Source organism: Geotrypetes seraphini, chromosome 1 (assembly GCF_902459505.1).
Source record: "Geotrypetes seraphini chromosome 1, aGeoSer1.1, whole genome shotgun sequence".
NCBI classification, from domain to species: Eukaryota; Metazoa; Chordata; class Amphibia; order Gymnophiona; family Dermophiidae; genus Geotrypetes; species Geotrypetes seraphini.
This window is the reverse complement of record NC_047084.1, coordinates 323,285,235-323,299,139: the sequence shown is the minus strand read 5'-3', so window position 1 is coordinate 323,299,139 and position 13,905 is coordinate 323,285,235. Positions and strand designations below refer to the sequence as shown.

The window sequence follows — 13,905 nt, the reverse complement described above, 5'->3', positions numbered from 1 at the left end:
TGCAGGATAATCAAATGTTTGATGAGACTTCCTAGGCGATAGGTATCGAAAGTGACCAGATAACCACTGCAGGGACAAAGTAAAGACCTACATACACTCCCCCCCCCCCCCGTGTTCACTGACCCCCATCGGACCCCCACAAAGTTCAAAATAGAAACATACACACCTGCCTCCAGAACATCAGCACCTGCTATAGGAAAGCCTAGTAGAGCTGCACAGAGGTGGCTTAAGTAGTCTGGGGGGATGGGCTACTGAACCATAGAGAGGAGGACCCAGGCCCATAAGCCACTCTAACCACTACATTAATGGTGGAAAATGTGAGCCACCAAAACCCTACTTTATTGCCATATACCGTACTTTTCGGTCCATAAGACACACTTTTTCCACCCTCAATCACAGAGCAGCGCAGGACCAGGCAGGAAGCGCAAAGGTTGCTCTCCTGCAATGTGTGTCGCTCTGCAAGGAGAGAGGCAGCCGTCCAGCAGTAGACCACCACCACTTAAAAAAAGGTACCCAGGGGGACTGAGGGCTGCTTCTTTGGGCTGTGGTCAGCTTCGGGCTACAGGCTCTTATTCAGGCTGCGGGCAGCTTCGAACTATAGGCTGCTTCTTTGGGCGGCTTCAAGCTGCAGGCTGTTTCAGGCTACAGGCTGCTTCGGGCTGCAGGCTTCCCAGCACCAAACCACCAGACGCACCTACGTGTAGAGGAGGAGAAACCAAGAAAAAATTTTGAACCCAATTTTTTTTTCCTGGTTTTTCCTCCTCTACAGGTGGGTGCATCTTATGGTCAAGTGCGTCTTATGGACCGAAAAATACGGTAGGTTCCACCTGCAGCCATAAGGGCTATTGGGATTGTTGTCAGGTGGTTATAGTGGATTTTGGGAGTATTTGGGGGGGGCTCACCATAACCTATAAGGACGTTCTGGTGAGATGTTTATGTGGCACCCTTTTTGTGAAGTTCACAGCAGTGCCCTGTAAGGTTCCCCTCTGCTTTGTTGCCATATCTGGATGGCCAGTCCATCACAATGCTGGCCCCTCCCACATCCAAAAGGAATTGTTCTGGGCGTTTGGGATTTGGACACATTTTTGGTCTAGAATGTGGTATAAAGATACATGCAGTGGTGGTCTGGCCGATCAAATGCCTGGACATACAGAGAGACGATTTTCGAAAAAAAATTTTCGAGAATGGCCACTTTCCCACTGCTGACTTTAGGCATCTAGCACCCTACATCCAAATCTGACTTAGATGTTTCTTTTGATTATGGCCCTCTATGCGGTTAAGCAGCCATATCCGAATGCATAAAAGTCAGTCCTATCTTTATTTGGAGTCACTTAGGCCTGGATTCTCTAAACGGCGCCCAAATTCAAATGCAGTTGAAATGACGTTTTTAACTTTCAAAGCACCTAAAAAATCAGCCTAGGAATCGTACCTCCATAGGTGCCCCAGTATTGAATATTTTGGAATAACACTAGTGATGGCTAGAAAAGCACTCACCATCACCGGCTAAATATCTGCCCCAATGACTCTTAGATTCATGTGAGCCCAATAATTCTATTTAGTATAGTATGCATGCTTTGTTACCTGATTTTGTTCTGATCAGCAAAATTAGTTTTTGCTGTCTGCAAGATTTTGCATCAATGTGTGGCTTCTTATTTCAGTGGAAATATGGCATGCTGTAGCCCAGAGGCACCCCTAGCCAGATTTTCACCTTATTCGTTGCCGTGCATTTTGCTTTTTTTCTCTTTCTCCTCACTTCCCAGCCTTTCATCTCATCAGACTTAATTTTTTTTCAGTAGCAATTTAGCAAATACAAAGTACCGTAAAGCAGCAACAGAGCAACTAGTAAACTACCACATTAAGCTTGGGGGGGGGGGGGGGAGGGCGCAGAGAGGGACACAGGAGAGGCACTGGGCACTAGGAAATACAGTGAAAGGATGTTTCTTGTCCCTATCACTGCCTCCTCTTCCTTCTGCCCTGGTGCCTGTGACTGAAAGCCCAGGAGATAGGAAGATGAGAAGGACAAGATAGCAGCAGGGAGAGAACATGCAGCACTTTTGCTGTCCTTCATGGTACCTGCTGCCTCTATTTTTCTTCTGCAACCAGTTACCTCTTTTTTGGCCAGGGCCAGCTCTAGGCACCAGCAAAACAAGCACATGTTTGGAACAGTACCAGTGGCATATCTAGTATATTTGACATCCGGGGCTGATCATTTTATCAGCCCCCTCCTCTATATAAAAAAAATTATTTTTAGTAATAATTCACGAGTCACACAACAAAGGTGCACCTAGGAAAAGACAGCATTATAAACATGCAGTGAACACTAGAACATCAATATATCCATTGTAAAACTAAACAAGCCAGATTAATACACAACGAACCTGTGACAAATCTGTGGTAAAGTTAAAAAAATTGGGGACTTTTTACTATGGATGAGGGAGCAGTAAACAGCCTTGCTCCTATGGTAAAAATAAATAAATAAAAAGTGATTGCTGCATATCTGTCTCCCTCTCATCCCTGCCATATTATCCTACTTTATAAAGCCAAAGAGCCCCCCGCCACTGATTCTCACAGGCCTACTCTAAGGCCTTCCCTCTGCCAGAATCCCTTCTTCTGATATAAATTCCTGTTTCACAATGACTGAAAGTTGCATCAGATGGAGGGATTCCAGCAGAGGGAAGGCCTCAAAGCAGGCCTGTGAGGATCGGCAGCCAAGGGGGGGGGGAGAATATTCTGAGGTTCATTAAGGTACCCTCACGGTATAGCGGTATATAAGAAATTAAATTAAATTAAATTAAAAATTAAGGTCAGATAACACTTTAAGGGTGGAAGGAAGGTGCTGCTTCTGTGTTTCTATTGCTGCCGCTGCTGGACTCAAGAAAGGGGATTACTATGGGAGAAACTGGAAGCTAGATGGAGAAGACAAAGGGAGTGCTGGACCTGTGAGGCTGACTGGAATTGGAAAGAAGGGAGAGAGAGTGCTGGACCCATTGGGAGTGGGGTTGGAGGGGAAACACTCTGAACCTGGGGCTAGGGGAGAATGGAGAGAGATTGAATAGCAGCAGGGAACTGTGTGTGGCTGTATGGAAGGGAAGAGAGGGTTCTGGACCTGTAGGGGGAGGGCTGGAGTTGGAGGAAAGGGAGAGAAGCGCTGGACCCATGGAAGGGGGGGGCTGGGGATGGAGGGAAGGGAGAGAAATGTTGGACCCATGGAGGGGCTGGAGGGAAGAGTGAGAGATGCTGGACACATGAAGGGGGCTGGAGGGAAGGGATAGAAATATTATGTAGGGCTGGAGGGGAAGGGAGAAAGGTGTTGGGCCTATGGGAGGGGGGACTGGATGTATGGGAAGGGAGAAAGAAGGGAAGCAAAAGAAAGATGCTAAACCAAGGGGATGAAGGAAGAGGGGATGAAATACTGAACACACAGTGGAGGAAGAAAAGAGAGAGGGAAAGACACATTGGTATAAGGAAGGAAGAGAAGGGAAAGCTGGACACAGGAAGATATACAAAAAGAGGGAAGATGATTGGTATGGAGAGGAGCATAGGGACAAGGACATAAAGGGGAGATGCCCCTCTGTGGCAGTATACCATCTTTCAACAGAGAGTGAATAAATAAATTGTAGATCAGAGGAGGCCCAGCACTCTCTCTCCCTTCTTTCCAATTCCAGTCAGCCTCACAGGTCCAGCACTCCCTTTGTCTTCTCCATCTATATAACCTTGATAAATTCATTCATTCTCAACAATACTCCACTTAATCTAGTTTCCTCTGTTAAAATCCTTGGAGTAATAATTGACAATAAACTGCTTTACCACGAACATATTTTGTTCACTGTCAAAAATTGCTTTTTTAAACTACGTTTGATCCGGTCAATCGCCAAATTTCTGACTCCTAACTCTATCAAGATACTAATTCATTCTTTAATCATAGCAAAACTCGACTACTGTAATGCACTTTTCCTTAACATTACACAGAAAGAAAAAAGGAGACTTCAGCTGATACAAAACACTGCTATTAAATTAATATACAATGCTAGGAAATACGACCATGTTTCACCACTATTAATAGACGCCCATTGGCTTCCAATTGGTCACAGAATCTGCTTATCTTTAAAACTCTAAAGTAATGCTGCTTATCTTTAAAACTCTAGTCTTCAACGAACCTCAATTTATATCTAGATTATTAATACCACACAATACTCAACGCTCACTCCGTTCATCTGGTCATAATCTCCTTACAGTCCCCTCTATAAAAATTATTGGAACAAGAAGATCTGACATATTCTCTGTGATGGGACCCCAATGGTGGAACGCCCTGCCACAATATATTAGAAACGAAAAAGACGTCACAATTTTCAAAAAACTTTTAAAATCTTACCTATTTAAAGATGCTTTTAATATTTAAATTTTTAGTGAGATTTTAAATCATGCTGTGGTTTAACTACCCATACCCTCTTGTTTTTTCCATTTTTCTACCATAAATTGAAAATTGTAACTTTTACACTTTCCCTCCCGACTCATGTTTGTATTCTATGAAAATGTATTGTTAAATTGTTTGTTTCTTTTGACTTTGTACATCGCTTAGTAATTCTAATAAGCTTAGTAATTCTAATAAGCGATTTATCAAATATATTAATAAACTTGGAAACTTGGATATATATATATATATATATATATATATAAATATATAATAATAATATATAAAATATATATATATATAAAATAATAATAAGCAGCCAGCATTCATCCACGTCACTGCCGGCAGTACTTATCTCACGTTGACACAGATGCTAGCAGGCCACACATGCATAAAAACTAAGCTTCTCCAGAGGGGCTAGTGTTGGCATCAGCTATGAGGCAAGTGCCATTTGAAAGAGCACTGGCTGCCCAAGGAGAATTAAGTCTTCAGCTGGTGGGAGTTTAGGGATCCCTGCCAGCCACAACAAGTGCCCAAATTTTGAGTGGGCCTGATTCCAAATTAGGTAGACTTAGGCCCACTTGTAGCTATGCTACTGATTCAGTCGTTGCCACAGGTTTAATCTTGAACAAGCTGTGATTGCTAAGGGTATAGAGAAAGGGGTAGGAGGGGGAATCGGTTGATGAGTGGATGTTAAAATCTGGATGGTCAGTTGGCACTGTGGGTTCCAACTTATGTCTCTTATCCTTGGGTTGAAAGTAGAACTTGTTTAAAAAACGAAAAGATCTGGTCACCTCTTGCTGATGGTTTCTTTCCTACTAATGTTTCTAACTTACATGATATTAATAATATTTGTCTTCCTTGTCATAAGGTATGTGTATTCAATTATTTATAACGGTCCTAATGTATACTTCAGTTGTATTGCAGTGAATCACATCGCAGTGTATGACCTTACTCTACGGTTGCCATGTTCTATTATTTTGGGGGCATGGAGGCAGCCATGATTTTTTTTTTGCTGGTTCATGCCTCTTTTTCTTTTGTCATAATTGTATGAACAAATGTTTTTAAAGCATTGTATCACACGTGTATTTTCTTTCCTTGTTTGTCTTAAAATACTAATAAAGAGATTTTAGAATAAAATGAAAGTAGAACTTGGTTGGGGTAATTAGTTAATAGGGAGGGAGGCAGTGTGTGGGTAGTTGTCGCAGATAAGCAGGTAGACTGTTCCAAATATGTGGTCCTAGGAACTTGAAGGTGGAGTTAAACATCCTCTTCCAACATACACATTGAGAGGATGGAAACGGTATCTTAAATCGCAAGCCTGTTACTTCCGGCCTGCCCCAGAAGCCACCTCTCTGAAGTGACTTCCTGTTCCCATGTAGGTGGGACTTGCAGAGAGGCAGCTTAGATTTATTAACTGCCTTTTCATGAAGAGATTCACCCAAAACAGTTTATAATAGTAATCAGGTACTCTTAGGTATTTTCCCTATCTGTCCCAGCAGGCTCAGAGTCTGGTACCTGAGGCAATGAAGTGTTAGGTGACTTACCCAGAGTCACAGGGAGCAGGGATTGAATTTACAATCTCAGGGTGTTGAGGCAGCAGCTCTAACCAATAGGCCACCTCCTTCATGCAATTTATCCTGATAGGTTTCCACAGTACCTCTAGGTCAGCATTTTGAGTTAACATAAATGATTTTTTAAAAAAAACCTCAGAGTTGTAAACAATTGTAACAGAATTTGTCTTCTTTCGGCTGGCTCTTTAACAGACCTCAGCTGGTGGATGCTGTGACCTTTGCCCTGACCCCAGCTTCACTGGAAGCCATTCTGGAGTTTTTGGATTTTGCAAATGGAAGTCGTCCTCAACTGCAGGAGAGATTTCTTTATGCCTGTGGATTTGCCTCTCATCCCAATGAGATGCTGCTGAGTGCTTTATTTGTAAGTTTGTCTCAAAAGAAAGCATCTGTTTGTTCAAATTTATTGATGCGCTGTTGTATGAATTTGCATGTGGGTTTGCTTTGTGCAAGTTTTTTTTCTCACAGGCACAGAATAGGAGCAAATCCCTGATAAACTGACTCATGGTAGAGATAGTTACATGTATGAATTCCTATCCGTTTCTTGTCCCCGAGGCACAAAAGGGGTACCTGGAGGGCACCTATCCTACAAAAAGAAAGTAGGCACTTACTTTCCTTTATATAATGCTAGGGTAACTGGGTATGTACAGTACATACGAGTATGTACCATATATACTGGAATATAAACCAATCCAAATAAAAACCGAGGTGACCTTTTTTCCCTCCAAAAATGAGGAAAAAAGGTTGACTTGAATATAAGATTAGAAATTTGAGTGATCCTGGTAAAAAAGTCTGCAAAGACTAGACATCTTTGCCGTAAGTTTTAACACAATTTTTTTTAACTTTAAATATTTTTATTAGTGCAAAATCACAGAACATTTCCAATAACAACAATTTTAACAGTTACTGTGATTTGAGGTTTTTATTCCCACATCCCTCAGTAGCTTGAGAAACCTTTGAGAAAAATGTATTTTTTTTTGGGGGGGGGGGTCTGCCCATATAGGTTTCTTAGTGGCTACATGAGCTTGAAGGTAAGAAGCAATTACATAGAACAGGATGGTGTAAACAGAAAAAAAAACCCTCCAAACAAACCCATATGCCCTATCCAGTCCACTCATCCATACTAACTGCTCAGCTCCATAATCCCCACTTTGCCCTCGATTTATTAACCAAGCACAGTAACACTTGCAACAACAACCCCCCCCCCCCCCCTCCAATAAATACAGGTACCATTATCCTTCATGGATGCCCCTCCCTCAGCCAACAAAATGCTTACTGTTAAAAAGCTGCTGCTGCCACTGACACCAAAGAAAGTTGTCAGTACCATTCCCATCATCCAGTGCATAGGGACCCAAATGTTTGTGTATGTTAGATCACTTAATATATCTCCTTTCATAAAGCACCATCTATAATCAACAAATAATGAAGGGAGAAATAGGAATGCCAAATAAATTAACGGGAGAACCTACAGTATAGAAAACATAGTGAGAGAGAGGGTATGAGCATAGCTGTCCTTATCCGCCAGATCCTGATATGTACACATCAGAGGAAAGGCCCTGCCGGGGTTGGCCATGAGCAGCCTGTTTTGAACACTGCCTCCTGCTCACCGGCTGCCACTTCAGGTAAGGAAGGGAAGGATGGAGCATGGGGGTTCGCAGCACAGGGCAGCCGCCTGCTTCTACTGCTTCAAGCTTTGAGGAAGGGAGGGAGGGGGGCTTTGATGCTCAGAACTGCTGCCGCGCTGGTGCTTCGGGGCGGGAGGGAATTGAGATCTGTGTTAGACAAGGTTTCTAATACACTTTCAATAACACACTTTCAATCAACCAGAAAAACGGTTATCTGGCATCCACCAATCCCCATGGGTGCTGGATAACTGAGATTCTACTGTACTTCTTTTTAGCAACAGGAGCCACAAAATCCAGTTTAAATTCTTCTCAAACTACACTGGCTACCTGTGAAAAAAAGAATTCACTACAAGTTAGCCTGTATGATTCACAAGGTCATCTTCATAGAAATCTCCAGCAGAATAGTGGCTAGCATTCCGGTCTCATACACCTTCCTCAATTCAAGGACCAAGCAGTGATTTAAGATACTGTTTCCATCCTCTCAAGGTGTACGTCGGAAGAGGATGTTTAACTCCACCTTCAAGTTCCTAGGACCCCATAGCTGGAAAAGTCTACCTGCCTATCTGTGACAACTCCCCACACACTGCCTCTTCAGGAAAGATTAAAGACATATATCTCTTCCCCCAGTAGTCTCAACTCATCCAAGTCTTCTTCATCCCACGAATGCTACTCTAAAACTAACTGATATTGCTTATCTCTAATACTATATCACAAATGTAACTCATCTTGCTGTAAGCCGCAATGATTCCCTGTTGAAAATTGCAGGATATAAGAAGTTGTACTATTTTGCATCGAAATACACTTTAAAAATTCTAATCAATTTTCCTTTGAAATATAACTCCAAACTTAATTTAGAAATCTCCTTCACAGCTTTCTCATTACTCACATAAGCAGGTTTAATTTGCAGCATTTCTCATGAAATCCAACATTTATAGGAAATATGATTTTAAAAATATGTACTTCTTCCACACACACACAAACTCCAAAGCTGACATAGAAACCCTCACCCAGCAGCTACAAACCATTTCCTGTAGCTCAAGGTCCTCAGGCTTTTAATTATAGAGCTGCTATTATTTGCAGCTTCCTCTAAGCTTCCTGTTGCAGACTCTTTATCTCTGATCTCCCTACAGCTCACAGGCTCTCTGTGCATAGGCCCATCCCATGAGCAGCAGCTCCTAGCATTTCCGTCCTGCCTCTCTCACTGTAAGTGCTCCAAATTTATTATTTTTTTCTTCCTGTTACTAGAGGAATGACAAAAGAAAGGCCCTACCGGTGCAGGCCAGAAGCTGCCTGTTTACTGGCACTTCCTCTGCTCACCAGCTGTTGCTATAGTGACCAAAGAGTGAGGTTGGAGGGTTGTCTGGACTGTCTCTGCTGCTTTGGGAATGCAGGGAGGGAGGAAGTTGTCAGGACCGGCTCTACTGCTTTGGGAATAGAGAGAGGGGGTTCTCAGGATTGGCTCTGCTGCTTCGGGTAAGGGAGGGAGTGGGGGGAGAGAAAGGGGAAAGAAAGTGACCAGGGAAGAAGATTCTGGACTTATAAGTGGGAGTTGGAGGGGGGGGGGGTTGATAGAGTGAGGTAAGAAAGGAGACACAGCTATTTTTACATTAACTCTCAAATAACCAGAAACAACAGCTATCTGGCATCCACCAATCCCCATGGATGATGGATAACTGAGATTCTACTGTATCTCTTACAGTGTTAGTGATCATTCCTTGTAGTATACTCCAGTACAATAGTATTCTGTAGAAGTACCTCAAAGAGTTTTCAGTGTCTACTGTGGTTGTGCCAGAGCCCGCCAGTAGGGTAAGGCCTGACTTCTGCCACTAGCGCATGGACCAGTACCATGGGTTTATGCAAGTGTTTTCAGATCACAGATGATTTCTGAGCCTCCTAGCAGTTCCAATCAAAAATCAAAGCATTTATTTTCTCTTTATAACACTTCCAGTTAAGATATTCAAAACAAAAAATAAAATACTCCACTTTTTGTACAGCTGTTTTAAACACTCAGTTCATAACTGAAAATCCTTTCCACAACAGGTCAAAAGTACCTGTCTATTGTGCCCAGTTCATCTGCTACCTTGACTCAGTTTATGCAGCCATCACGGCAGGGATCCTTGGCCCAGTTGAACTGCCAGCTAGCAGGGCTAGGCAGCTGCCTGCCTCACATTCCTCCTTTGGCAACTCTGCAGGAATTATGCAGCACTGAGTAAATGCTTCTCAGAAAAAATAATTTGTCTTGAACATCTGAATCACTTTCACATTACTTACCTATTCCTCACCCCAGGGCCAGTATGTATTAGAACCGTACCACCCGTTTCATAATCTGATGGTTCTGATCCCACCCAAGTTCCCCACTATACAGTGTCTCAGGTACAGAAAAGCTTTGGTCTCTTAAGAGGGTTTAATTTTCTTTTAACCCCTAAACCAGGTTCCTGACTACAGCAGTGCTGGCCATTTCATTCACCCCCCCAAAGCTTAGCTCCCTTTTCTTCAAACTTTCATACCAGGTTCAACTCAAATTAATGTTCAGGATCATGTTGTTTAAAACACAGTTAGGCTTCTGAGGGGGGAGGGGGATTTGAGGTTTGGGTAATACCTATTGGGTAAGGTTGAAAATTATTCAGTCACTATACTATATCAGCTTCAGTTGTGCATTATGTGTGACTGACTTGTTATATGTTATGACTCTTGTGTTTATGCACATTATGGGGTTCATAATCAAAAAAATAAAACGTCTAAAAAGTGGCCTAAATGGCTACTTGGACGATCAAAAAGCCTGATCGTCCAAGTACCCATAATCAAAGCTGGATTTAGATGTATCTAAAACCAGCTTAGGCCTTTCCCCTGCCACTAAACGCACAGAGAGAAAAGAGGCGTGTTTAGAGGAGGGGAAAGGGCGGGAGATGGGCCGACCTACACCTAGGCGTGCAGCAGGTATAACCAAAACCTTAGGCAGGTTGCCTAGTCAGCTCTTCGTTTTGACTTAGTCAAAACATGTCTAAGTGCCGAAAAAGGGGCCACTGAGCTGATCGTGGCTGCTGCGATCAGTTCAGCGGCCCCAGCAACCTGCCTACCCCCTACAGCAATGATTGCGGCAGGAGAGATGCCTCATCTCCCCTACCGCGATGCCATCACTCCTCTACTCGAACTGCTGCGACCCACCACAGGAGAGATACCCATGTGCCTAAGGCCCCGCCCACAGGAGGGGCCTAAGACTCTCGGGCCTATTCTGGTTGGCCCAGGCGCCTTAACCCCACCTGTGGGCGGGGTTTCAGACACCTGGGCCAATCCGGCCTCATTCTGCAGCCGGCTGGCCTGCCGGACGGGCGGGTTTGGCACCCGTCCATCCGGCCAACATTTTACAAGTTTGGGGGGTGGGATTGGGGGGAGTCGGGGAGTCGGCGGGGGGGGGGGCGTTCAGGGGAGGGGGTTGTTGGGGGGGTTTGTGTCGAGGGCAGGAGGGCCTGGGATCCCTCCTGCCCGTATTGTAGTGGTGGGTAGGGGTTCTGCCTGGGCAGGAGGGGTTGGGCTCCCTCTTGCCCGATCGTGTAGGGGGTGGGGGGCGAGAGGCCAGGAGGGCTTGGGCTCCCTCCTGGCTTGATCATAATCGGGGGGTGCCGCGGGTGCCCGGGGCAAGAGGGCTTGGCCTCCCTCTTGCCCCAAACGTAATTAGGGGGTGAGGTCGGTGCCGCGGGGCAAGAGGGCTTGGGCTCCCTCTTTCCCCGAACGTAATCGGGGGGGGGGGGTCGGTGCCACGGGGCAGGAGGGCTTGGGTTCCCTCCTGCCTCGATGTCATGGGGGGGTGGGGGGTTGGTGTGGATTCTGTAACCGGTGTTGTTTTTGACAGACACCGGTGACAGAATCCAGCTTTTAGGCGAAGGACTAGCTCCTCCTTCGCCTAAAAGCCCTTGTGTTGGACGTTTGGGGCTTAGGCGTTTTTTTGTTTCATTATAGGGTATAAGTGTAGACATCGTGGGGGTATAAGTGTAGACGTAGTGGTGGTCTGGGCGTTTAAACAGCTGAATGTAGAGGCAGGCCATTATCAAAACAAACCTCCATTTGGACGTTTTTTTTGATTATGGACATTTTCCCTGCTTCTACTTTCAACGTTTAAGGCCTTAGGCCAAAAGGGGACTTAGACGTTTTTTTTTATTATGCCCCTCCACGCCTTTAATAAAAAGATTTCAAATATAAAGCACAGTTAGGCTTCTTATCTATATAGCTCAATCACACTTGCATTCATCTGGCACACTCTGCTCTGATTCTGAACACCAATCCATATTATATCTAGGGTCATTTAAATTTGACAAACCCTCTTCTACCTCCATGTAGGTTTCCTCCTCATATAACTGTTACCCACCCCTACCTGTGGGTGCAAACATTTCTCTAGAACAGCCTTTGGAAACTGCTCAACTAAACCCTCTTCTCCCCAGGAAAGTTTTTATCTGGGAGCTTTGTACCTGACTTTCCTGCTCCCTTACGGCAGAACTTCAGTACATGGAAGGGGTAGAGGAGCCCATTTTCTCTCACAACCTTCCTGCATGACTGGAAGGTTCCTGTGCCTGGGCGTTCTGGGCTACTCAGGTGCCTTAGAGTCCTCAGCTGTGGGGGATTTAGTCATGTCAGGTTCCTGCACTATTCTGTTTCCCTTTGCAACCGACTGTTGTGCCTGGAGCAAGTCAGTTCTGCTTATCCCACCCCTTTATTTAACTCTTCTCTTGTCAGGAAGCCCTGCTTAATAATTAAAGTAGACTTTTCCTGGGCACTTATAAAAGGAATGATAGAGTGACAAAGCAGTTTCTTGCACTATTTCTGCCTTATCCCCTATCATCTGCACTTCTGGTGGGATTTTAACTTTCTTGACAAGTTTTAAAGCTCTGTTCTTTCCCTAGGAATGGGAACAGTTTTATCCAGTGCTGGGCTGTCTGCAGGGTTTTTAGACATGACAGGGACTTCCCTGTCACACTACTCATAAACTACCGGCATCATAATCGTGTCCAATAGTTTCAAAGATGGATTTCGTTACTAAAAGCCGCATTGCAGGCATGTCTTTTTTTTTCAATACCTGGTTTGTAATGCTGTAGTAACAAAATGTTTCTGATTGTCTAACAGAATAAGTTCAATAAAAAGATTGCAAATAATGACATCAGAGAAACATTGGTTATAATTATTGGTGCTGTTGTCAGAAAGCTGTGTCAAACCGGAGGCTGTGAACTTCTAGTAAGTACAAGGCTTTGTTTCTATACTTTCTGTAGAAATCCACACAATGATTACCAAATCATGAAATTACCAGTAAAATGATTAATAATGCTGCAAAGTTTTTGAATTATGGTCCTTTTCTGTTTCTTAGATTATTTGGCCACCTTAAAGCAATGACTGTCAGCCTAGTTCTTGGACACATTCAGCCAGTCTGGTTTTCAGAATACCCACAATGCAGGGCTCAACAAATTCTGGGTACCAGGTTGCCATGGTGCCTAGAAATTATATCCTGGGACATGGGATTTCATACCCTGAAAGATTTGTTTTCTCCTTTTGCAGCATTGCCTCAAACTGCTCCTCTTGGTTCGGCACAGTAGAGAGCTGCACAGGTATAGGGCCGAAGGGAATCCCACAGAACCCACAGGAATCCAACGGGTTTCCCCCCTGGATCCATGGGGATCCAACAGAAATCCCCCCCGGGTCATGGGGATCCTGCAGGGATTGAGGCATTTGAGGGGCTCCCAAGAGTGTTACCTCACTAGCGCCTCCTTTTTGCTGCCCTCCAGTCATACTCGCTCCTCCACAAAGCCATGTGCAGCAGTCTCTGCATGCCGCCTGCAACTGACCCAGAAGTCTTCCCTTCATCATCAGAGATGACATCAGAGGGAAGACATGCGGGTCAGCCACGTGCAGCCTGCGAAGAGTAAGGCAAGAAGGAAACAGCCCACCTGTAGGCTCTGTCTGGTACACACTCGTGGGGGGACAGGGGTTCGAGTACTTGGACCACAGAAGAGAAAGAACAAGCAAGTGTGTTGGGTCAAGGAAAGGAGAGATAGGAGGTATGAACTTGTGACAAAGGAAGGAGCACGTTGGAACATGGGAAGGGTATGAACTTCAGGCAAAGGTTGGAAGGAAGGAGAGAGGGAGGGGGGCATGATCTTGGGACACAGAAAGAAGGGAGGGAATGCATTTGGACATAGAAGGAAAAGAGGAAGGAGGCTCGAACTTAAGACATATTATGGAGGGAGGGATGGAAAGAGAAGTTGGTGGGCAGGGACAAAAGATGCTGCACTGGTCTAGTGGATGAGAGAGAGAG

General features: G+C 44.5%; 1 protein-coding gene across 4 annotated transcripts in view; it reads left to right on the top strand.

Moving 5' to 3' along the window:
* MTTP (microsomal triglyceride transfer protein) overlaps window positions 1–13,905 on the top strand; it is a 119,246-nt gene that overhangs the window by 64,318 nt on the left and 41,023 nt on the right. For all 4 annotated transcript variants that reach the window (XM_033957197.1, XM_033957187.1, XM_033957215.1 and 1 more), the window contains 2 exons: window positions 6,178–6,346; window positions 12,723–12,830. In XM_033957197.1, the coding sequence (XP_033813088.1) occupies window positions 6,178–6,346; window positions 12,723–12,830 (277 nt within the window). The remainder of the gene's footprint in view (window positions 1–6,177; window positions 6,347–12,722; window positions 12,831–13,905) is intronic.